This window comes from Primulina eburnea, chromosome 8 (genome assembly GCF_022965805.1).
Source record: "Primulina eburnea isolate SZY01 chromosome 8, ASM2296580v1, whole genome shotgun sequence".
NCBI classification, from domain to species: Eukaryota; Viridiplantae; Streptophyta; class Magnoliopsida; order Lamiales; family Gesneriaceae; genus Primulina; species Primulina eburnea.
In genome coordinates, this window is record NC_133108.1 from 39,911,481 (window position 1) to 39,938,539 (window position 27,059).

The following is a 27,059-nucleotide window of genomic DNA, read 5'->3' on the forward strand; positions in this document are numbered from 1 at the left end:
TCAATGATGATGACATATGTTTGTCTTGATCAGAAATTAGTATGAATTTGATTTTAGTACTGGTGACTGTCGTATCCCCGAGATGATAATGTTTGACAATTAATAATTGAAATAATAAAATTTATAGTACAATATACGATCAAATTAGTTTTTTCTTTTTAATGAAACATTTTCTTTATGATGAAAGTGAAATACGAAAAATATGGAAGCGAATTACAAACGAATTTAATAATTGAAATAATAAACTTTATAGTACAATATACAATCAAATTAGTCTTTTTTTTAATGAAACATTGTCTTTATGATGGTACGAAAATGAAATACGAAAATTATGGAAGCGAATTACAAACAAAGTAAGGCAAAAATGAAATAGAACTCTAAGATTAATCACTGTCCCCAAAACATTTCTTGTTTTTTATCAAGTTGTTCTTTGTTCTAATTATTTGAAAAATGAGAGTCATAGTGAATATTTTGTGAAATAATCAGTAGATATGGGACGATTGATCATAACGAATAACAAATAAATATACATATATTATACAATTCGAAGAATAGCATGTCGAATTCAATAATCAAAGCAGAGAAATACAAATAACATTGAAAGTCGTCGTATTCTTCATGGTTCACTGATTAGTCTCTAACTATTAACCTCTAAGGAACGAGATCATGTCAACGATTATTATATCTCATTGTATCATGGCCATAAGAAATCAAATATCAAAAGTCGGAAATTCTTTTACCATTTCATCGGCAAATCATCAAAGTATCTTTAAATAATTTTAAACATGCTTTCAAATGTAACAAATATATCTTACCGAATTGAAGTAAAGCAGTCATATATCAAATTATGAATATATCATGTCGACCGAAGTTTCAAATACATACAGAGATTTTAAAAGTATAAGTTCGTTTACAGTAAATTGCTCAAAACATGAAGAGGGGCTAGCTGAAATTATCGAACCAAGGTTTCCAAAAAGACTCGCGTAGAAAACCCTCGAACTTGGATCAAACTTTGCTTGAATTCGGACAACACTTTGGAGAGAAATTCGCTGGACGAATATGCTGCTACAACCTTCAACAATTTTGGATGCTAGTTGCTCGAAAATATGGATCGTTTCTGCAGATTTTGGTGTATTTCCATTCAGAAATGAGAGGCATGTATATATAATTCAGGAAGAAGGAGCTATAAATGATAGGTCCTTCATAGAGCCTTGCATTAACAGTGTGTTTGGCAATCAGGATTTGGATGGATTCCATGGGATTTGGATTTCAAAATCCTATTTTTATTGTTTGGCAAGATAATAAAAAAAAAAGATTCGGATTTGTGTAAAATTTTATGGGAATTCATGAGATTTCATGGGATTTCCATAAGAATATCCAAATCCCATCAATTGATAACATATGTGGATTTGATTTAAAAACACACAATTATTTTTTTATCCAAATAAAATATATTATATATAATCAAGGTAGTATTAATATAATTCATTAACTTATATATATACTCAAACGATAATTTCATATATATTGTCTTTCCCAAAATATACAATTCTTCAAATCATCTTCGTTTTTTATTTGGTTCTTATTTATAATAATATTTTGCATATTCGAGAAAAAGATTTCACGTATCTCTATTTATTTTTGAGAAATTATGTAAAAATCTTGTTTCTTCTCTTCATCATTCTTCACAAACACATCATTCTCATCGGTCAACTTTCTCCACCAAAAGTTTCTACTTACATGGTTAGACATTTTTTTCTTTTAACTTTTTTTAGAAGTTGAAAGCTTTCGTTTAAATTTTATAAGTTTCGTGTGTAATTATCAAAACCTCTTTTTACGTTTAATAATTAATTTCATGTTAAAGTTTAAAGTTTGACTACAAATTTCATCACCTTCATGCGTTTGACCTCTTGTGAAATTTGATTATGATTAAACATATGAAATATAGTGCATGTTTATGTCCAAAATCAATTTTTGTTGCTTGATCTTTATACTGGTAATTATATTTTTTTGTTTTTGTTATATTTTTGTTAACAAAAGTACATCATGCTTTTGTGTGCTACTATTTTATTATTTCTGGTTATGATACATGTTGAATTTTTGCAATAGTTCTTTTATTTTGTATAAAAAAAATTATTTTATAGATGGATGGAGTCAAAGAATCAACTCGACGATCACATATTGCGGTTGTAGCAATAGTAGCTTGTGTTGCTTACTTGAATATGTTATTTCATAAAAATAAGAGCTACATAAATAGCATCATATCAGAAAAAGATTCAAAAAGAGATGCATGTAGTTAGAAAGGAGTTAATGTATCGTATTGAAAATGATGAAAAAATTCGTGGGGTGCTTCGTATGGAGCCAACATTATTTATGAAATTTGTTACACTATTACGAGAGAAAACTTTCCTCAAAGATACTATTTACAGCAGCATAGAAGAACAATTTGCAAAATTTTTGTATGTTGTTGGGCAAAATGAAAGTACTCGTTCTATGGGATTTATATCTTTACGATCTGGAGAAATCATCAGTTGAAATTTTCACAATATCTTGAAAGCGATCATATCTCTTCAAGATCAATTCATGATCCAACCTGATGGAAACAAGGTCCCACCTGAAATCTTTCATAATCATATATTCTATCCATATTTCAAGGTAAAAATATATAAATAAAACTTTTTTTTATTGTTTTATTAAAATCTAAGCCATACATGATTAAAAAATAATTTAATTTTGATATATATAATAGGATTGCGTTGGCGCAATCGATGGAACACATTTTCGTGTTAAAGTATCTAAAGAACATGTTGCAAGATATAGAGGAAGAAAAGATTTCCCGACACAAAATGTGCTAGCTGCTTGTACCTTTGACTTGAGGTTTACATATGTGTTACCTGGATGGGAAGGTTCTGCAGCTGATGGACGTGTCCTTGAGGATGTACTCGAAAGAGAAGATAAACTAAAAATTCCAAATGGTATTTCATCATACATATACTAATAAATGTAAATGGTACATAAAAATATTATTAATCCTCGATTATGTTTTGTAGGTAAATTTTATCTTGTCGATGCTGGATTTATGCTAAGAGATGGTTTCATTGCTCCTTTCAGAGGAATTCGATATCATCTAAAAGAATATACTAATCGTGGGCCAGAATCCCAAAAAGAAATATTTAATCACATACATGCATCTTTGAGGAATGCCATTGAAAGAGCATTCGGTGTTTTAAAGAAAAGATTTTCAATTTTAGCTAGCGGTGTCCGAGCCTAACTACAACGTAGAGACACATTCCAAAATTATATTAGCATGCTGCATTTTGCATAATTTTCTCATGGGAGTAGATCCTGATGAAAGATTGATTGCTGAAGTCGATAGTGAACTAACAAATGAAGATATTGTGACTGAAGAAAATACAGCTTCTCGTGGTAGATCTAAAAGTGGTAGGCGTGGAATAATGATAAGAAATAGAATAGCGCAAGAAATGTGGGAAGATTATGAGTGTGGTCCTACTTAGAATATTTTGGTCGTCCTATAATTTTAATTTAATAATATTAAAGTTGTTTGATTTCTATGTAAAATTTGTTCTTTTTTATGAATTTATATTTTTTATTGTTGTACTCAACAAACTAATTGCGTAATTGTCTTATCATTAGATATTTTAATTATTTTTTTTATGATTTGAGCTTTGTAATGTTTATCACATATTAGGAAATGAGTACCGATGCTCCAACTATTGAAGCTATCCACTACAAAAGTTGGATCCAACAGATGGATGAGTTTTTGCTTGATCTTTTACTTGAACAAAAGAATCAAGGACAAAAACCAGACAGAAATTTTTCTCAAGCTGCATACAATGCTGCTATCGAGGCTATTAATTCTAAATTCACTATGAAAGTAAATAAAGATAACGTGCAAAATAGATTAAAAACTTTGAAAAGAAAGATGACCATTGCTTTGGAAGTCTTCAAACGAGGTAGTGAGTTTGGTTAGAATGACATAACAAAACAAATTGAAGCACCAGAGGAGGTTTGGGATACATTAATCAAGGTATGCATTATTATTGTGTTCATTTTTTAATTGTTTTTATTTTTTTCCATTGTTATTATCTTAAAATATTAATATAATGTAATTAAGGTATATCCTGAAGCTAAACATGTTCGAAATATTGCAATTCCTTATTTTCCTGTGCTTCGAGAAATATTTGAAAAGGATAGAGCTACTGGAAAAGGAGCAGGAAACTAGAAAAGAGAAGACACGTCGTTGGGCAAGAGAGGGGAAAGAGCCGAGCTATGGAGAATCTTCAAGAATAGAAGAGATTGATAGGTTGGTAGCCGACCAACATATACATTTAGAAATTTTGGATGATTTTGAGGAGGAGAATGTTCAACAAACATTTGTTCCTCATTCATCGTCCACAAATAATAATTCTAAAGTTGGCAAGAAAAAAATGTCAAAATTTGATGAAATGAATGAGAGATTTGACACTTTGAATAACACGATCTCACAAATGGCTAAGGCGATGAATGTCAATGAACAGAGTAAGCGTCGATGTGAAGAAGTATACACTGAACTGTCAAAACTTAATGGAGTAGATGAAGATTTCGTTTTTGCAGCAAGTGATTATCTTATGTCAAATCCAACTGCAGCTGATTTTTTCTCGGGGATTCCACATCATGCTCGTCTCCGTTGGTTGAATTGGAAAATGAAGAACTCATCTTAGGATAAAATATGAATTTGATTATGCATTAGATTCATTGATGAATTTATTAATGTTTTAGATTGTTTTGGTTTCTTTATTGATAATTTTTCTAGATTTAAATTTTCATATTTTGAATTTGTTTGATGATTTTTTAATTATTATTTTATGTGCACTATGATTAATAAATAATAATTAATTTTTGAATTTACATACACAAATAATAGAGAAGAATTATTAATTTCTAAACTTTTTAAGGATATTTATGTTTAGATGATTTATAAGGGTAGCTTAGTAAAATTATAAAATTCCAAATTCGAATTTTTTTTCCTCCAAACAAGAAATGGATTTGTAAATATCATTTTTAAATTTTAAACCAAACACCAAATGAAATTTCAAATTCTTGAATTTCCAAATCTAATTCCAAATCCTATTAAATCCACCCAAATCCTAGTTGTCAAACACACTGTAAAGGTTCAATCTGCAGCACCAATTCAGCTGCTCTAGTTTATGAATATTAGCTTGATTGGCATCGGAATTTGGCATCCAAAATGTGGAATTTTCGTTTCCAACAGTAATTGTCAAAATTTTCAACTTTGAATTTGTTATTTTTAGTGCTTTATATATAATTTACATACAACACAAAATAGAATGTAAATAACTAGATTGCATGGCATGCTCCACTTGTCCATGTAACGATATACATGTCCTCTCTTTTCTTTGGTCAAATTATAAATTTAAAAATCCGAATGTTGGATTTATAATTCCCACAAAGTTGATGGGGTCCAAAAGATGAGAATTAAATTCAAAAAGCTGTCTCGTATGGTTGTGGAGAGAATGAAATAAAAGATGGAGTGAATGATTTCATGTATATTTATTGGGATCCGAACCACCAAAAAAATAAAGATAGGAGGGGGCAGCAATGATGATGGCTGTCATCGATTTGCATGCAAAATACATACAATGTGAATTCGAGAAATAATAACAATATTATAATAAAGTAACAAAAGAACGTACTTTATTTCTCCCCTTTTTTTCTCATTATCTCTCACTTTCTTTGCTTTACGAGTCACTCCCGACCTTTAATCACCACCCACCACTCTTAGATTTCAGTGGCAGAAAGAGCATCCCACATATATATATATATATTTTTAAAAAAAATTATGTATTCCCCTTTTAATAATTACCCATTCATTGACCGCCGTTAGAATTAGAAATTTCGATAAGATCATTTTTACGAATATTTAATACGGAATTTAAAATATTGGTTAAAAATAGTAAAGTTTAGATTAAATTTGTATTCGATTAGATAAATGGAATGTATAAATCAAAATGTGTCATGGACTCATGTTTACGTGATATTTGTGGATGTGGATCCTCGTGGGATAAACATAACATGTGGTGTTATATATTTTTTTTAATATAAAATGATCGATCAATCATCTCAACTCAACCGACAATATGAAAGGTCTCGATTTGATCAATTGTGTAAAAAATTACACAGCACCATATATTGTAGCTTATCCCAACATGATCAAAATCCGATATTTTATATAACTAGCAAAAATAAAAATAAAAACATATCGAAATGGAAAATTTGAGTCAAGGACTTTGAATGAATATAATCCCGAAAGCCGATAAATGGAGATATGAATGTTTGAGAGTACGTAAATGATAGAAAAAAGTGAGCGACGAAAAACAAAAGAAAGCAAAAGCAAAAGATGATTGCAGGGAAACAAACACATTCATTTTTTAAAATGGGCAAAGCACGCTTGTTTCTTATCCTTATTGAATATGAATTAAGCTCAATAACTAAATAAGTTCGATCGAGTTCACATCTGTAATATATATGTCAAGTTGAACTCAAACTCGAGTAGCGTATCACCAGAATTCGACATGGCTTAAGTTTGCATATTCAATTTTTTTTTGTCAAGTTGAACTCAAACTCGACTAGAGCGCGACCAGAATTCGATTTGGCTTGAGTACACCTTGTCTCTATATTTTTTAAATTTTCCTAATTTATTGTAGTACTTAAATCTCAATATTTATATATGGTCATTTATTACTATTAATGATTATATTTATCCCGCTGGAAAGCTTAATTAGTTGTCGTCTCATTTAAATGCTTGATTAAGTAAAGTTAATGTTTTCGAAAATAACAGCTGTAAATATGTTATCTCAAAAAACCCTAAAAAGCACTTGAAAAATCATTACAATGGAACCCAATTTTCATCGATTTCATAACTTATTGAATCCTTTCATTAAAATTCTAGATCTCGAAAAAAATATAAATAACTAATTTACCCACAAATTATATATGAATTCTTGGTATTTATGTACATAAATTAAAGGCAAGACATTTCCAATACAATTAACGACGATTTGTTTTTTGTTTTTTCGTTACTTTATCGGGGATGGCCCGAAATGTTTCGTTTCTCCTGGTTTGTGAATTTTTACAAATGAAACTTTGTTGAATATTTGTTAGGAAACATGCAAACCAAATCAAATATTTCAAACAAATTAAAAGAGGGTACTTTTCTTGTAATAAGAGCAATCGATTATTCATTTTGTCATCTCTATATAAACTTTTTGTAACAGCAGACAAAAGTTGTAAATTTAGATGCTGCTTAAATAATAGAAGTACAAAATTCGATGTATGATGCATAAAGAATTTATAGATTTCGAAGATTAAATGGAAAAATTTATTTAAAAAAATTATAAATAATTATTTGAGATGTTCTTGTATCTTGCTTTATCCACTCCTAGTTTTTATGAAGTGATGAAAGATATATAGAGAGTATTTGTAATAGCTTGTGCTATAAAAATAATTGGTTAAATTTATAGATTATGAAAAAGTAGAGAAAAATCAGAATTAGATAGTGTTTGGAAACAAAAGTGAAAAAATAAAAATCATATGTGAGTATTGTCTGATAAATAATGGATTATAATATTAACTTGTTATTAGAATCTCTTTTGTAGAATCAGAATTAATATCCCACCAACTTTTGGATTTTAATTAAATCAAATAGAAGCTAGTACAAAAATTGGGTTCAAGAAATACAATTTTTTTAAAGCCAAAAACCAATAATAAATTTTTTTTTTTGTGATTGCAAAACACTGCCATGCATAATTTTCAAATTATTTGATTTTTTTTCTCGCTTTTAATTGAATTATAATGATTTTATTTATTGGTGATCCTAAATTAATACCAATTACAGGTGGCTGAATTGTCCCACTAATTAACAATTAATCATTTATCACGTTTGACCCTTTTTGAAATTTGTATTTTTTTGAAATCCTTTTTAATTCAAATGGTAATGATCATAAGAGACAATTTATCCATTAATCGTAAAAACAGTGCGTGATATAATCTAGATGCTATCTTTTTTTACTTTGACTCAACTAAGCAATTGTTTGATTATTCTCAATGGGTACCATCTCGTATAATTGCTATACATTTTACGGGTCGATTTTGTATCATAAAAACGTGATATATCGTATCGTATTGAATTGAAGATTGAATTGAAGAATACATATCGTATCATATTTAAAAAGATGGTATATCATATCGTATCGAATCGAAAAACACATTAATATTGTATCTTCTCATATATAAAAGTACATATCGTATATCGCACAAAAAATTACGATATTAAAAAATATTTATACCATTAAAATACCGAAAAATAGAAATTTTCAATATGTACGATTAGCATATCAATTATATTGAAATATTACTGTATAATGAGATTTCGGTACGGTCTCGATGTATATCTTTTTATGTAGAAAAATACATTTATATTTAAAAATTTATATATTATTTCGATATTTCGGTATATATTGAAAATTACAAATTTTATATCGTTATCGTACCGAAAATTTCAATATTGATACTCGATATTTTTTATACGATAATCTTGATATACTAAAAATTTGATATTTTTTTCACCCTATAATCGCAAGGTATAATTTGACTCATCATATAATAGTGAAATATAAATATATAGATGTACCAGAAAAATAATAAACAGAGACAAAACGTAAATCATCAATGATTAAAATATAAAAAAAACAACAAATAATAGGTTACTTTAATTGCAAATATTAGCATCTTGCTTAAAACGTATTTTATTAACCATCATTTTAGTAATGTTTAAAAATTTATTGTATAATTGGATAAAGTAACTAAAAAAAAAACCCTTTTATTTAATTTTGACTTTAAGATAGAGATTGTAATTGAAGTATTAAAAACCACACGTTCTTGCAAGTATTTAATATATCCTTTATATTAAAAAAACATCCAAATACTTTTTTTTTATTACTAAAATGTACTCTCATGTGGAACAATGATAAATACAAACTTAATTCTGACTGATCAAAATTTAAAAAAAGAATTTTACAGACATATATATAAAGATATTTTCGGATCCTTCATTTCAAATTTGATTCTATCCATGCGAGATCTCGATTCCATTCATGCAAGATTTGATGGCTATTAAATTATCTTAATTAAATTTTGGTGTTATTTAATGTTAATAAATATAACAATTCGTATAAATTAGTTTACGAGCAACAGTGACAAAAGTTGGCATGCAATATTATTACTGTTCTTGAGAACGTAGCTCTGTTTTCTTGATTTACCAAAAAATTGTTAAGTGGGCCTTTACACACACACACATATATATATATATATATATATATAGGCAAAAATTTGTGTGAGACGGTCTCACGGGTCGTATTCGTGAGACGGATCTCTTATTTGGATCACCCATGAAAAAATATTACTTTTTATGCTAAGAGTATTACATTTTATTGAGAATATGGGTAGGGTTGACCCGTCTCACAGATTATGATCCGTGAGACGATCTCACATGAGACTCACTCATATATATATATATATATATATATATATATATATATATATATATATATATATATATATATTACGTAGGAAAGACAGAGAGTTGCTTTTTGGGTAATCGGGGAAGAATAAAACAGTCTTTCTACGACGATTGGCGTGACATAATGCTATTATCTTTTTCTCTACCACGAAAATTGATAGCTAAATAATTAATATCGATAGCCAAACATATTTAATGTTATTTATTTACGTTTTTTTTAGCCTATGTCATTTAAAAGTAGTTAGATCATAGATGTTATATTTTGGGTAATATCTTCATTATTTATCACACATCGGTGAGATGTAATCTCTGAAAATTGTATACATAGACTTAGATAATGTTCTCACTTGAACTAGTTTATGAGGTTTAGTTATATCCAAGTTTCGATCTTAACATGTTATCAGAATTAAGTTCCAATATTATGTGTTGGACTATCAATATTTGGATAACCCATTATACCCCAAGTTGAGTTACTTGTAAATTTCTTGCTCCAGATGTTCATTCCTAAGCATAAGAAGGTGTGTTTGTTGTCCTACATTGATTGAATAAAATTTCTAAAAGTTTTATATACAGACTGAGACAATCCTCCTATCTTGAGATAGCTTTTCGTGTTGATTAGGTCCAAGCATCAATTTTAACATGATATCATAGCCCAAACTCACTGTTATGTGTTGGAAAGCCAATAATGGGGCCACCTGTTAATGTTTCCACGCTCCAGTTGTTTAGATATCTCACATCCCAAGTTATATGTACAACTACCAAAGATTTTATCCAACAGATGTGAGCAAACTAACACACCAGATGATTATTCAATTCCATATATACAACTTCCAAATATTTTATCCAAGGCTTAAGGCAGCGACTGACCTGAGGGTAGGCAACTCCACTCAATATACGTTAGAGTCGTCTTCCTGTTTGATATAACTAACATACTTGAAGATTATCCAAATCCATATATCCAACTTGAGAGATTTTGTTAGACAACTAACAACCTTAAGTCTCAAAATTTCATATAATAATAAATATTTATTACTACATGTGAAGTTCATTGATTTTTCAGCAGATCTCATTTTTATTATTAATCTTTAAGGCAGCTTAAATTTCTCTGTCATTTACATTTCTCATAACTATTTATTAGTTTTTTTTTTTTTTTTTAAGATGATCTCCTTATATATAACATTAATTTTAACTAGTTAAATATTAAATTTGAGAAAAGTTTATTTTAAATTGTTGTACTATTAAAAAAAAAAAAAAAAAAAAACAAGACCGATCAAATAGCACCGAGAACAAATTAAATGATTAAACATGAAAAGGCAGACATGTCACTTTTTCTTCTTTTATCTCTCTTCACAAACTCTCTGCCTCCTTTCCACCTTTTTCTTTTTACCACTTTATTTGAATTTCTGTTTGTTCACTCCTTCGTTCAAAGAGGTGATGTGGAAAATTAAAAGTTAAAAAAAGAATAAATAATTAAAAGTCGGGTCAAATTGTATAACACATTTCCAGGAGATGTACGTAGTAGTCCTCTTTTTCTTCAAAGAATATCGATTTTGCAAGAAATCCCAAAAACACAAGTGAAGGAAGGTATTTACAATAAAAAAAAAATATAAAGACAAACTTATTTTTCGAAAATTAATTACTAAGTTGGGGGATGTTTTCAATTTTTTGACAAAAACATAGAATTAATATTAATATTCTATAAATTAATCAAAAATAGTTTTATTTTTTCTAAAAAAAAAAAACCAGCAATAAATCGCAGTTTTTTAGCTTCTGGATTTTGATTATCTGTTTACAATAACCTCATGTAGAATAAAATAGATTCATTCTTGTATTTAAATAGATTATTACAAAAAAAAAAAATGAGTTCTTAGATTCAAAATAAAGGTTTTTTTTTAATAAGCATAACGAGCTTGTTTGGAAAAACAAGCCAAAAGAATTACTTTTCTAATATAGGATTTTCGAGTCTCAACTCTCAAGCAGTTTGTATGTTTGGATAAATCAAATGGCCCTTTATTTTATAAGGAGAGATTGAAATAGAAGTCCAAAGCTACATTTTCTTCGTTTTTCTAAAATTATTTTAAATCATCTTTTTTCATCTTTTTTTTTATATATAAAAAAAGATGATTAAAAATAATTTTTAGAAAAACTAAAAAAAAAAGATGATTAAAAATAATTTTTAGAAAAACTAAGAAAATGTAGCTATAAAAAAAAAAAAAAGAAAACTTCTACATCTGAACGTCAAATTTTTTTGTGCTATACTACTGTTTATTTAAAATTAATTTTGAATAAATAACTTCTCTTTCTAAACTTATTTAGTAATTATAATTTATAAATGGAATGCTAAAAGAATCAACTATTGTGTACAAGATAGAAACTAAAGAAAATATACAAAATGCATGGTGAATTTGAATTATTTCCTCTCTTTTTTTAAGAATAATTTGAATTATTTCTCTATGATTTATGAAAATAAAAAATAATAATTTTTTTTCCATATTTTATAATTTCTTTTAAAACTTTGTGCCTCCATTACTGGAAAAACATCATAAGCCTAACACACACCTTTTCAAATAGACCTATTCACACCCTAAACTATTATTGTCCGAACAGTAACACAACACATCACCTATTTATTCCATATGAAGGAAATATTACTACACCGTTTCAAACACGACGTCCCATATTTCTCATCACACAGAAGAAAAACACAGAAGCACACACTGACCAGTGTTGGGGGGGAGGGAATAGTTTGAAGGGGAAGGAGAACCAAGAAGCAGGTTTCCAATTTTTTTCGGCGAGAAAAGAGAGACTTCACTCTTTTTTCCGGGGGGGTGTTTGGGGTGGGGGTGTGTTCTAAGTTATGCGTGCAGGAGTTTGTGCAGCTCAACAGACCCTCTCCGCAGAGGCTGCTTCCGTGTTGAAGCATTCTCTTAGCCTGGCAAGGCGGCGCGGCCACGCTCAGGTCACTCCACTGCATGTCGCCGCCACTTTGCTGAGCTCTAGAGCCAGTCCTCTCAGAAGGGCTTGCCTTAAATCTCAGCCTAACCAACACTCGCATCCGCTTCAATGCAGAGCTCTAGAACTGTGCTTCAATGTCGCACTTAATCGTCTTCCTGCTACCCCTGCTCCTCTTCTTCACGCGCAGCCTTCCTTATCTAATGCCCTTGTTGCTGCTCTTAAAAGGGCTCAAGCTCACCAGAGGAGAGGTTGTATTGAGCAGCAGCAGCAGTCACCGCCGCCGTTGATTGGTGTCAAAGTTGAGCTGGAACAGCTTATTTTGTCAATCTTGGATGACCCTAGTGTGAGTAGGGTTATGAGGGAGGCTGGTTTCTCAAGTACTGCAGTGAAAAATAACATGGAGGAGTCTACTAATTCCGTTTCTTCTGTTTTTCAGTGTTACAATTATTCTGGTGGGATTTACTCAACTCCAAGTTCACCTCCAAATAATTATCAAAACCCTAATAGTTTCTGGCATTCCAATGTGATGTCTTATGTTTCTGAGCAAAACCCATTAATCTTTTCACCCCAGAAGAGTTTTTTAAGCAAACCCGTCGCAAATACCTCCTCTCTGAAGGAAGATATCAAGTTGGTTTTCGAGGTTTTGCTTGGAAAGAAGAGACGAAACACTGTAATAGTCGGTGACTCTTTCTACCTGAACGAAGCTCTTGTTGCAGAACTAATGAATAAAGTACAGAGAGGAGATGTGCCTGAGGAGTTAAAATCCGTGTACTTTGTGAAGCTTCACTTCTCATCAGTGCCACTCCAGTTCATGAAAAGAGAAGAAGTTGACATGCATATTGGTGATTTGAAAAGAAAGGTCGAATCTTTTGCGTCAAATGGTAGAGTTATAATCTACACTGGTGACTTGAAATGGACTGTTGAAGAAGTGTTGTGTGATGGTAAGGACGCCACGGTTTACAGCCCTATTGATCACTTAGTTTCTGAGATAGCAAAATTGCTTTCTTGTTATAATAATGACAGTTTAAACACAAGAGTTTGGTTAATGGCTACTGCAAGTTACCAGACTTACATGAAGTGTCAAATGAAGCAACCTCCTTTGGATGCTCAATGGAGTTTACAAGCTGTGTCTGTTCCTTCCGGTGGACTGGGGTTGAGTCTCAATGCTACTGCTACAAAGTGAGTGCTCAAATTTCTTGATTTTCTCGTTTTCCAAGAAAGAAAAGACTGTGTTTTTTATTTTCTTTCCGGATATTTATTTTGAGTTTATAGTTTTTATCCGTAACTAAGTATAGTACCAAGTAAATACGATATGGTAAATGGGTATTTTAACCAAATACGAAAATATAAATGATGAGAATGAGTTTCTAATAAAGAAAATAAATTAGAGAGCATTGTTGTTTTTTGTTTAGTACTGTGATGGTAATTGTTCTGAGAAACCAATACAAACCATAACCAAAGATTCTTGAATTATGCTTGTTTGTAGAGTCAATTGACACTTTTTGGCTGGTTTTAAAGCGCTTTTTGTTTTATGTATTTGCTCTTTTCTTGTGAATAATTTATTCATGGTCTGAACTAATGAAATGCTGGTACATAGCTGCGTGAAAAAGTTCTGTTAAGAAGACGTACTATTTACTTTCTAACTAAGTTTGTCTCCATATGTGAGATGTTGATATGATCGGACGCAAGCTAGTGAAATTTGAATGATTTTATTGGTGTATTTCAAAAGTACTTTGAATGTTTTGGCTCCAAATGGTGTCAAAGCTGCCTGTTTGAATAAGAGTACACATTTTTTCCCTTGCTGTACTGTCTGCTTAGTTTACTCAATTTTATTAACATTATTCAGATCTTTTGGCACAAAGAAAAACAAAGGTATATTGAAGTTTTTTTTTTATTTTGCAAATTTATCTTAAAAACTTACGTCCCTAATGCAGCGGCGTGGACTCAAGAATCACCTTTAATGAAAATCCACCAGATGTAATGCACAAAAGACCATTTTTTGGAAAGGAAGAAGACCAAGATGTCCTGAATTGCTGCCCAGAGTGCACATCCAACTATGAAAAAGAAGGCAGCCAGCACGATTCTTTATCATTAAACAAAAAAACAGAGAATGCTTCCGTCCAGTTACCTTGTTGGCTCAAGTCACCAGGCATTGAAACATCGGATAAGGTAACAATTACATATATTTCTTCTAGAAAATGCTAAAATCTTTGAATCTGTTTTGATCATGGTTCATTTTCTGTTATAATTTTTACAGGACGATTTGATTCAGCTTAGGAGAAAATATAACAGACAATGCCAGAATCTGCACGGTGGAAGTCAAACTCCGAATAATTCGAGTGCGAACTTTACAAACCAGAGCTTTCTTGGAAGAAGTCACTTCAATACTTCATCATATCCATGTTGGCCAAATACGAACATCTTTGGTGATTCGGATACAATTTCGTTTGGTTATCCTTCTGTCAAGCCTAATCAAATCTCCACCGCTCTGCCTCGATTTAGGAGGCAGCAGTCTTGCCATATCGAGTTTAGTTTTGAGAATGGGAATTCTAAAAACCAATCGGCCAAACCGAACTTGGATTCACTTAAGAGAATGGATGATAAGGAAGTAAAGATCACTCTCGCGCTTGGGAATTCCATGTTTGCTGCTGCACCAAACACTAGATTGAATGCTGAAATATGTAAAACATTTCAAGAAAATTTTCCATGGCAAAAGGAAATTATTCCTTCGATTCTACAGTCATTGATGGATCCTAAAGGATTCAACCAAGATAAATGGTTGCTAATTCAAGGAGACGATTTTATTGGAAAGAGACGACTGGCAATTGGCATAGCAAAATCCGTACTGGGTTCTTCAGATTTGGTCTTCTGCATGAATATGAGGGAAAATACAAGAACGTCGACTCAGAACTGTGAAATGCTCCACAAGGCACTGAAAGACCATGAAAAGATGGTAATTCTTGTCGAAGATGTAGATTGTGCTGATCCTGAGTTTGTTAAGTTTCTTGATGATGGTTTTGAGAGGGGAGACATGCGAAAATTGATGAAAAGAGAACGGGATTCAGGAAACAACATAATGATCTTAACAACTAATGATTCCTTGAGTTTTAACAAGAAAACGGATATCACAGGATCTGTCCTTCAGATGAAAATAGTTGTCAGTGAATCCAAACTGGATTCAGGGGTGGTGTCTATTGATCGTAGGCGTAAATCGGATTGGGATTCACCGATCAGGATCAAGAGTCGAAGGAACGGTGAAATTGAAGAGGTCTTCTCTAACGAGCTCGACCTCAACGTAAAAGTTGATGAGCCTGAGCAAGGAGAAGACAAGGCTGGAGACTTGAGCCCGATTTCAAGTGATTTGACTCGTGAAATCACAACGGATCAACGGAATTCTCCAAAGTTTCTTGAAAAGATAAAGAACCGCTTCGTTTTCAGTCGAAGCACGGATCAAGAAAACCAAGCAAAGGATATGTTCTTGTCCATGTTCAAAAGATCTTTCCATGAGGCTTGTGGGGGTAGAAACATAAGCAGTTTCAACGTCGATGAGATGGTCTTGGAAGAAGTTTTTGAAGGGTCTGGTTTTTATCTTAACAGCTTGTTCGATCAATGGTTAAACGATGTTTTTCAAAGAAGTTTACACATGGTTAATACTGGGGAGAGGGGAGATTTTAGTGTTAGGCTGTGTTTAGGAGGAAAGGGGGAATATTGTTCAAACGATGGATTCTTGGGCACAAGTCTTCCCAATGGAATCCAAGTTTCTTTCATAGTTTAAAAGGACATGTGAGATGTTCACGTTCTTAGGTTTGTAATTACTGATCTTCTAATACATTGCATGGTTTGTTTTAACAGCACAGTTTCTATAACTTAATATCGCCTTCTTAAATCAACATTTTGTGACTTTATTTGTCCCCAACTGTAATTGAACAAGTAAAATGCCGAAGTCTATCATTCATCAATGCTGTTGATATAGTACTGAAATTATATACTAGTTGATATATCGAAGAGTTTCTTTATATCTGTTAGACCAGTTTTGTAAGTTTAACTCTCCTCTGGCAAATTTGCCAACGGTTGCATGTTTGCCTTTGTTGGATGGGCTGCATTTATAAATGCGACTCGACTAAGGCTCGTATCGGCGTTTTCATGACATTGGCATCTATCGCCAGACCGAACAAGCCAAAAGGTACAAGAGCATGAAGAAGTTAAAGTTCCTTGAAAGTGTAAAACATATTTAACAACAGAAAATGCAAAAGACTAGTACTACTTAACTGTACCATCTTTTGATCTTGCCAAGAATATATAACACTAAAACTGGGACCTATCACCTAAGTAGGTTTTTTCATGATGAGATATGCACATATAAATATTGTGCATTAGAAAGCAGATTTGAGATTAAGGAGGAGGTGTAAGTCACTAGCCACAATGGTTTCTTGAAGACCCTTTTGTAAACAATATTATCCTCACAAGAATTGCAATCCAAAAACATAGATAAAAACAATCCAAAATGTGCACTTTTGACTTCCATAAGTTGCCATTCATATGTGGCGAATGATAAAGAATTCATCCTTCATGTAACCTTGTAATAATTATAATCATACTCTTCACCACTACAAGACAAAGGGACTTTCCACTTGAAATTATTGTATCTAGCAATTTAGAAACATTTTGTTTGACTCATTGTGGTCATCAAGAATATAAAGACATGATATGATTACAGCAAGCGGCGGTGTGTCCGTTTGATTTTAAAATTTGACAAATAATGCCTTAACATAATGATGGATTCTGTAAAAAGGTTCCGATCAGTGCTTTTGATACTTTAAGAAATTTTTTAATATGATAAGGAAATGATTGTCACGCCGGTTTCCCACTTTCCGAGTCGCAAAATGATTTTCTTTACTTACGATAAATTCAACGGGAAATTGGTTTTCAGTTCCAGCCGCCGATTTTTTTGTGTTTGGTCTCATGGTTACTTTTTTAGTATCACATTTTCACATTAAATGTACCACATTTGTATGACATAGTACCACAATTTAGTGGGTAAGGAGTGAACCCAAAAAAATGTTTTGATTGAAGATTTTTCACCAACTTCCTCTAAATTCAAAGCTGCAAACACATAAAAAAAAGGAAGAACAAAATACGAACTTACAAAATCAAAATTGTCTCCATTTCTGAATGGAACGATGCCCGTTTAGTTCTTCAACTTTTTCCCACTTCAGTTGTTTCTCACACGGGAAGGCCCCAGCTAAGGCCCAACATCAATTGAAGAGGTTATGACCCATATAGAAAATTAAATTTTACCTAGAAATAAAATCGATTTTATTCGGTTTCGGTCGCTTATTTCGATTTAACGAAAATTTGTCCACTGTCCCTAATTGTGTACAAGTCTAATAAATATTTATTTATATCAAACACATTGTTTTGCAAGGGTTCAAATATCATAGATAATTTTAGTATAACTAGAAAAATGCACGTGCGTTCCACGTAAAAACTTAAACTGCTGAAAATATATGTGCGAAATTTTGATAATATTTAAATGAATTAAAACATGACTAATAACATTTATCAACTGAAACAAACTAAGCCATAAAAAATAAAAAAATCATGACCATAGACGGTATATGAATAAGAGAAATTATCTTATCCACTTGACACACTTTCAAATATTCTTCTTGGTTGATTTGACAACTCAACAACTCTTTGTCGTAGTTTGTTATAATATGCATATAACTATTTTGATATGCTCAGCAAATATCTGATCGTCTTTAACATATATTATGTTATTTACAATCCTTATCCGGGATCTGACATGCTCATAGTTTGCTTCTTTATCACGACATTTTTTCGGTTTTCTACATTGTTTTTATCTGATAATCTTATTTTTCTGGCTATTTTTTTGTTGTTATATGATTTTTCAGTTTTTGACAATCATCAACTATAACAACTAAGAAAAAATGCTTTTATTCGCGATAAGTTTTCACTGTGACTAAAAGTATGTATAACTTATATATTCTTCAACAACATAACGAATGAATGGTGTTGCACCTTCTTCAAATATTGTGATATTTGTGATATCATTTTTATATATTTAGTATCAATATTATAAATATATAGCTATAAGGTTAATAAATTTTTAACAACTATTTCTCAATCACTGTGAGAAAAATACTTGAAATCTCTTCAAATGGTTATATCTTTAAATTGTGTCCTCATTTAATTTGACGCAATTCAAGAAAGTCATCTTCATCGTCATTTTTTGGAAGCTTTGAAATAATGATTGTGTGCATCATGTCATGAGAATGATATAGTTTCAATCTCATTTGTTGCGTTTAGAACGTAATATTATATTATTCATTGAAACAAAATAAATTTTCTTCTATCGAGTTTATATTTTGTTTTATAATATTTTATATCTCGTGGAACGATATACAAACTTAATTATTGTATTTTAAAAATCTTGAGAAGAGATACGAATAATGTAAAAGTATTTTTCTTATTCAATATCTCATCTAATAATATAACCATTTAATAATACAATAACATTCAAATATATGTCAAAGTATTTTTCTTATGCATATGAGATATCATTCAAATATATGTCAAAGTATTTTTCTTATTCAATATCTCATTTAATAATATAACCATTTAGATTTCATGGACGAGGAGTTTTCTATGCTGCCATCATATATGTTATGAATTACTGGTTAGACACTTTGACTAAAAAAAAAGACAAAAACAATCTCGTAGTCACATCGAAATATATCGAGATAATATTGGAGGAAATAAAGTGAAACTGGCTTAATGTCTCAATAAAATGCACAAAATTGATCTATTATATTGTGTCAACAAAGTTTTAGAATTGTTCTCATACCATTATAAATAGAATGAGAATTATGCACAATTTGTTTTTTATGTATTTTTTTCTGAATTAAGAATTTTTTCTTTTTGAAAAACTATTTTATTGAGAAATATTGACATTTTATATGACATTCATATGTCGGACAACAATGAAGTAACAACATAATCATTATATAACACTTAATGTACACATACAATTCTTCAATTTCTTCTTCATTGTGCTTCGTTTAAATTTAAATCTGAATCATTCTTGATCTTAATATTTTGCTTTAAATATGATTTAATATATATGTATATGTTTCATGTTACTTAGTTGAACCTAATTTCAAATATCTATAAAAAAAATGTGCTTGAATTATATCATACAGAAATTAGGACATAGTATGTAGGACCGAACGCTTGCCGCTTTACCAAAATCTATAGTTAGTAGTAATGGTGTAACTCAAATCTTTTAAACTACATAGCAGCTCAAGCACCACGGTTCGGCCGCTCTACCAAGCAGGAACAATTATTGCATCCAACAATCTCCTTCTCAATAATTGCACTATTCGCAATCAATGGGAATCGAACCCGTGACCTTGGCTCTGATACCAATTGTAGGGCCGAGCGCTTGCCGCTTTACCAAGAGCTATAGCTAGTAGTAATGGTGCAACTCAAATATTTTAAACCGCACAGTAGCTCAAGCACCACGGTTCGACCGCTCTACCAAGCAGGGACAATTATTGCACCCAACATAGTAATACACAACATTATTTTTTTTATTTAACATGTCTATTTTTTTTTCATTCACTATGTTTGTCTTAACTTTTTTGTTCAAAATTTGACGCATTTCGTAGACTATATGTATGAAAAACCAAAAAATTATATAATTCACAGAAACCATTTATTATTCTCTTCGTAGAACAGAAGACCCAAAATACGTGGCTTTGATTGGTATACTCTCATACTTATTTTTATAAACAACAAGACACATCATATAATATCAGAAAAATCAATTACCGCCAACAATACTAACCAAAACGAATAAAAAAATCATAACACAAACAACCTCAATAAGGAAAAAATGATAACTCAAAGTTTAAAAATAATTTATTTAGTACAATAACAAAGAAATTGAAGTATATACGAGCAATAAAAAGCATAAATCACTCTCAAATTAAATATTAACTCATATTATTCATAATTTGTATAAATTTTCCAATATTTTTTCCAAATAAAGAGAAGACGCCTTATTAATGTCATCGTTTTATAGATATTCATTCCACTTCTTTAAAAAAACACAAATGAAAAATGGTGCCTTGAAATCATAAGAAAACCATTTAGAAAATGAGCCGTAAAAATATAATACAAAGTCACACAATTTTTTTTAAACCATAGAAAAATATTATACTATTGACAAAATATATCTAGCAACAACAAAGCATGTGTTAACTTGTGATATAATTAAAACTTGGAATCTTGCATAATCATTGAATTAGAACAAAATCGCATGCCAAAAATCTACTGGATATTATATATTTTAATAATTTATCCATATTTGTCGTTCATCAGAGGACTCTTAGACCTACCAAATTTTGTAGTTCACCTATTATTTTCATAATAAATAATATTACAAAAATAATATAAGCAAGAACATAAAAATTCAAATTAAAATGTCTTCTATCAATCTAAGTAAAAAAAAATGATTAGAGAATATAATAATGTCGTAAAAAAATTAAATATTGATTTATGGACAGAAGTTTGGAAATACAATTGTCTCAATAAATAAAAAATATTATCTCTTGATATTCTGAGACATAACGTAAAAACGAAGAAATATTTCAATTTTTTTAATATTTTATAAGTCACTTCAAACTAAGTAATCTAAGCAAACAGAAAACATGCATTATGTGTTTAAAAATTAACAAAATATCTCCACAATAAAAAATTGAAAAATAACCATTTTTGTTGGATATTTGATTTTGTTTCTCTTTTCTTCGTGCAAACAACAAATCACATAAACAATCCAAAAACAATTACATGATCAATACAAATGACATATAACAATCAAATATGTTAACGCTATGGTAAAAAAAACTCTTCATTGCAAGAACACAAAATGATCAAATGGAGCATATTATTTAGTAATATTTATTTAGCAGCATTTATAAAAAAATTGACTAAATAACTTAAAAACAGTATTTGAAATCACTTACATACAAACATTTCTCTCAATCACATATCTATATTGACATATAAATAGTTTGAAAATATTTTTATTCTAAATGGGAGAAAGAAATTTTGTATGACATTAATATTTATTAATAATTTATTTTTATTCAGTCCGACTCATCTCCATTTGTTTTCCTATTATTATTTGACGGCAATATATAAATTTAAATAATTAAAATTAAATTTAAAAGTAAATTAAAATAATAATTAGTTTGATTGAGTTAAATACACTATTAATGATCTTATTAAACTAAGATAAAAAAATGACTTAAATAACAACATTAACATGACAAATTGTAAAACAAAAAAAATAATATAATAGTAAGCTTACAAATGAAAGTCATATATTTAATAGATTAATTAATAGATATTATATTATTTAGTAATATGTATTTAGCATCATATATTGAAAATTGATTAAATAACTTAAATGTTTGCAATGAAATCACTTACATACAAGCATTTTCTCTCAATCACGTATTTTGTTGATACATAAGTAATCTATATATATCTACCTTCTAAATGGGAAAAAAATGTTTTATATGAACTTAATATTTATTAATAATTTAATTTATTCAATCACACTCATCTCTATTTGTTTTCCCATTATTACATTAATGTTCATAACATTAAAAATTTATTTAAATTTATAATATTATGATAGTGATTTTCTGTGAATTTGATGTCAATGTAAATATTAAAGTAAATAATTAAATTTAAAAATAAAAACATATTAATGATTATTATTAAATGAATCGATGAAAAAAACAAAAAAAATAAATATGTAATTATGATAGTGATTTTATGTGAATTTGATGTCAATGTAAATATTAAAGTATTTAATTTTAAATTTAAAAATAAAAATATATTAATGATTATTATTAAAAGAATATATGAAAAAGAAAATATGTAGTAATTAATTTTAAATTTTAAAATAAAAATATATTAATGATTATTATAAAATGAATAGATGAAAAACAAACAAAAAAATAAACATGTATTTATGATAGTGATTTTCTGTGAATTTGATGTCAATGTAAATATTAAATTAATTAATTTTAAATTTAAAAATAAAAATGTATTAATGAAATGATTATTATTAAAAGAATATATGAAAAAGAAAACATGTTTCAATTATTATTATTAAATGAAGGTAAGAATATTTAATTAAATTATTATTATTAAATGAAGGTAAGGATATTTATGTAAATTCACAATTCACATTCATATATTTAGATTAGTATATATATAGATATAAATATAGATTAAACATCGACATATAAATTTATAATTTCTTATTTTCTGTTTTGTTAAACATAAATTTTTTTTTGTATTATTTGTAAAAAAACTAAGATTAAAAAATAAGTTCGAAACCTCTGTTAGCATAATTTTTTGTATTATTTATTTTAATAAAAGAATGTATAACACTATTACTATTATTTGTAAGGTATTTTCACAAAATCAATAAATTTTATAAATAATATTATTACATATTGTTTCGAATCATTAGTTGTTGAATAAATACTTTGATATTATTTGTAGTCATGCCATGAAAGTGAGTGAAAGAGTAATAAATAATAATCAGTCAATGGATTAATAATAATAATTAACTAATTACATAAAAGGAAGATAAAGTGTCATTAGAATACAATTTTAATGGGGACAATAGAGGAAATTCACAATTCAATCCATATATTTATATAGATATAGATTAGAATAGATTAATTATCAAAGCACCTAGCCTGCTTGAAAAAATAAATATATAGACTTATAGATATGCCACAATTGCTTAGAAAAACTGAACTTGAATTTAGGTTCAAGTTTCAACATTTCACACCCGAAAAGGGATGTGAGAATTAAGCCGGAACATGTTGTCTAAAGTTTGCACTCCGAAAAAGAAGTCTAAATTCATTGGAAGGTAATTATATGACCAAGATGTCGATATCATATACGCGTATGGCATCGAATTATTGAGTTTGAAACTTAATTATAACAAACTCCCTCGTTTCCCCGTAAACGAATTTGAGGGACATTAGAAAATTAAGGTAACTATTAAATTATGTGGGACCATCGCGTCTCCACAAAATTCAAATATTAAAATGTTTTTTTTTTAAAAAATAGTATTCGATGTAACATATACCATTTTTCCTGAAATTAAAGGAATCCGACTTGTCCATAAAGGCCGCGTGGGACAGACTGATGACATGGAAAGTCACATGACGGCGCACCTTTTAACCAGCACCTTACGCGCACGTCAACCACGACCCCATTCGAATATCCCCAGTTGGCGCTGCGCCGAGTTTTCCTGAGCGATCCTTCTCCTCCTTATATATGTGCCTAATACCCTAACCCACACAGCATAATTAACATTACAGTGGAAAGAAATCAAAAACTTTTTGGAAAAAAATATACCACAATCCCATCTCCGCCAGAGATTGCGAGCATGTGTTTTCTGGGATGCAACGAGGAGGAGACGGAGGTGGGGCGGCATCAGGCGCCGGGATCGTGCCCCTACTGCGGCGGAAAGGTGCATGCAGTGGACGTCGGGAGCCAACTGAGACTGTGTTTCCTCCCCATTTGCTTCAGATTCAAACGCAAATATTTTTGTACTCACTGTTCCAAGCGTCTGGTTTTGTACGATTATTAAGGCTGCGTTTTAGTTAGCTATATTTTGTTAAATCATTTATAGTCGTGTAATTATATTTTTTATATCGATTTTATTCTTTTTCAATAAAATCATATAATTACATGACTAATATTGTTACTAAATTTTATAATTACGTTGTCAAACACAAGTATATATCTCAAGAAATTTTTTTAATTACGTACTTAGAAAAATTTAAGTAAAATATTACTCATTTAATTACATAATTTTAGAAATAATAACTAAAATTGATAATTAAAAAAACATAATTATATGATTATAAATGATCTAACAAAACATTTAGAAGTAAAAATGTCAAATTGACATTTTGTCTTTTTCATCTATCTTAATTAATCACCATACTTAATTATGACTATTAGAATTGAAACTCAAACCAAACTCAACTTTAAAAGTATGCCAAGTGAGAATTGTCTAAGTCTATATACAAAATTCTCAGTGATTTTATTCAACCGATGTGAGACAATTAACAATGTGAGATAGCTAACACACCCTCTCACGTCCAAGAATGAACATCTGGAATATGAAGTTTACAAGTGACACAATCATGAGCAGAACATGTAGCCCAACTATGGACAGTCCAGTACATAACGGTGAATACTTGAATCCTGATATCATATTAAGATTGAAACTTAGATATATCTCAATCTCAGAAGTTAGATTAAACGAGAAAGATTGCCCCAATCCATATATATAATTTCCACATATTTTATCTAATGTATTAATTTTTCCTTTAGCATTAATAGTCCTGGCTTTGGAATAAGATATTTGCAGTTTTGATCAATGAGATGCGGTTGATTCGATGCTACATGTGGGGACAGTGCCCCAACATGATTTGGATGGACAAGATTCACACATATATCCGATTTAAAAAAAATTAGTGAACCTCATATATATGTGGCTAAATTTGGGTCCTTCATTCTATCATAGGGGTAGTGCTCCTACATGTAGAATGAAATCAACCATGAGAAGCTATGATTTTTTCTTAAATACCAAATTCACGATTTTCATGACAATAATTTAGGAAAAATATAATTACTACATGCCGTGTAGTGAACATTTTCCCCGTTGTTTCCAACCGTGAACTGCATGAGTTACACGTTTCTAATTTAACACACGCACACAAACACACATGCTATATATATATATATATATATATATATATATATATATATATATATATATATATATATATATATATATATATATATATACATATATATATACTGAAGAACCTAAAGGGGGGGTGAATAGGTTCTTTTAGGCCCTTTAGCGTTTTTAAAACGAGTTTGCAAAAATTGCAAGCGGAAGACTTGAGGGACAATCACAAATAAAATGAATGCGTAAAGTAAGTGCGTAAAATAAATGCGTAGTAAAGTAAATGCGTAAAGTAAAGAGGGATAGAGATGTTTATGGAAGTTCGACGAAGAATCGTCTACGTCTCCCCTTCTCGATGAGGATCGAGGTATCACTATATCGACTTGGCTTTTAGGAGCTCCAAGCTAGCTTTTACAACCACGCCTCGATGCGTCTACTTGGCCTTGAGGGCTCCAAGGATAGCCACGAACTTTACAACCCACTCGAGAGTATTTACTCTTTTTCTACAACTCTTTTGATATTACAACTCTTTTAATCAACGCACACAAGAGATAGTAGAAAGCTTTGTAAGAGACAAGAGAGAGTGGAGTGGGATGATTGAAAATGCATCCTCAAAGGCCTATTTATACTAGTCTTGGACGCCAAGGTTCGGATCTTCTGTTTATGCTTCGGAACGTCCGATGTGATTGAAATCAATTTGCGTAATTTTGGGATGACTTCGGATCGTCCGTTCTTGACTTCGTAGGGTCCGAACATATGCTTCGGAGGGACCGATCCAGCTTCGTTTCTTCGAACAGTTCTTTCAGACAGTGTATGACAGCTTCGGAAGGTCCGAACTCAAGTTCGTACCGTCCGAACATTCCCGCGTTTTCAGAGATTTGAAATCTTCAACACTTCGTAGCGTCCGATCATGTCCTTCGTAGCGTCCGAAATCTTACTCAATCAACAGTCAGATCATTGTCTCGCATTCATGATTGATTGCTTGTGTTCGACTCGAATTCTTCGGACCGTCCGACTGGTCCTCGAGCTTCCGAGACTTGCTTCTGAGATTTTGGAACGTCGAACCAATCGGTCTCCGAAGTAACTTGTCTATTCCTGATGCCCAATAAAACTTAGTACATTTTTAAGCCAAGTTTGGTATCATCAAAACAAAAACTTTGGGATATGTTACAGCATTACAAACATTAATCTCATCCTCGAGATTTGTAGGCGTTTAAGGGCGTACATATTACGCATGATTAAATTGTTAGTCACATGTACATTATACGTCGATTTTTTTAACCACCAGTTATAAAATTTAACATGATATGTTAATTGATTACATGATTTAAAGGAAAATCGAAAAGGAGTTGTCAACATTGAATTGTAGCAAACCAAGGCAAGTTTTGCACTTGCAATTCCATAATTCATCTTTGGGGGTCAACAATTACTACTAGCACGCAAATGCTCTATTTGTACATTTATTTTCATTTCCTTTTTCTTATGATTTAAACCATTTTTCACGCCCATATCGGTATAAATTCCAATCTAAATCAAAATCGGCATAATAAAAAATATTTTAAATGAGTAGATCTCATGTGAGATGGTGACACGAATCTTTATCTTTGATACGGTCAGCCCTACCGATATTCACAATAAAAAGTAATACTCTTAGCATAAAAAGTAATATTTTTTTCATGG

At 30.3% G+C, this 27,059-nt stretch overlaps 2 protein-coding genes across 3 annotated transcripts; both read left to right on the top strand.

Moving 5' to 3' along the window:
* The first annotated feature begins 12,263 nt into the window (after positions 1 to 12,263).
* Positions 12,264 to 16,458, top strand: LOC140839708 (protein SMAX1-LIKE 4-like). 2 transcript variants are annotated; one of them, XM_073206617.1, is made up of 4 exons: positions 12,264 to 12,896; positions 12,990 to 13,732; positions 14,488 to 14,722; positions 14,811 to 16,458. In XM_073206617.1, exons 1-4 carry the CDS (start codon positions 12,456 to 12,458, stop codon positions 16,326 to 16,328), a joined length of 2,937 nt encoding a protein of 978 aa, XP_073062718.1. In that variant the 5' UTR covers positions 12,264 to 12,455; the 3' UTR covers positions 16,329 to 16,458. The 2 variants fall into 2 exon arrangements, with proteins under 2 accessions (XP_073062718.1, XP_073062717.1); XM_073206616.1 differs by having other exon boundaries at positions 12,264 to 13,732.
* Positions 16,459 to 23,974: 7,516 nt separating this feature from the next.
* On the top strand, positions 23,975 to 24,375 carry LOC140837972 (uncharacterized). The gene has a single exon (XM_073204052.1). It carries the CDS (start codon positions 24,063 to 24,065, stop codon positions 24,264 to 24,266), a length of 204 nt encoding a protein of 67 aa, XP_073060153.1. The 5' UTR covers positions 23,975 to 24,062; the 3' UTR covers positions 24,267 to 24,375.
* Positions 24,376 to 27,059: the final 2,684 nt, after the last annotated feature.

Excerpts from the sequence above, each read along its gene's own strand:
- LOC140839708 (XM_073206616.1), top strand. The coding sequence starts at position 12,456 with ATGCGTGCAGGAGTTTGTGCAGCTCAACAGACCCTCTCCGCAGAGGCT. Across the intron at positions 13,733-14,487 it reads CTCAATGCTACTGCTACAAA|CGGCGTGGACTCAAGAATCA; the intron begins GTGAGTGCTCAA and ends TCCCTAATGCAG. Across the intron at positions 14,723-14,810 it reads GCATTGAAACATCGGATAAG|GACGATTTGATTCAGCTTAG; the intron begins GTAACAATTACA and ends TAATTTTTACAG.
- LOC140837972 (XM_073204052.1), top strand. The coding sequence starts at position 24,063 with ATGTGTTTTCTGGGATGCAACGAGGAGGAGACGGAGGTGGGGCGGCAT.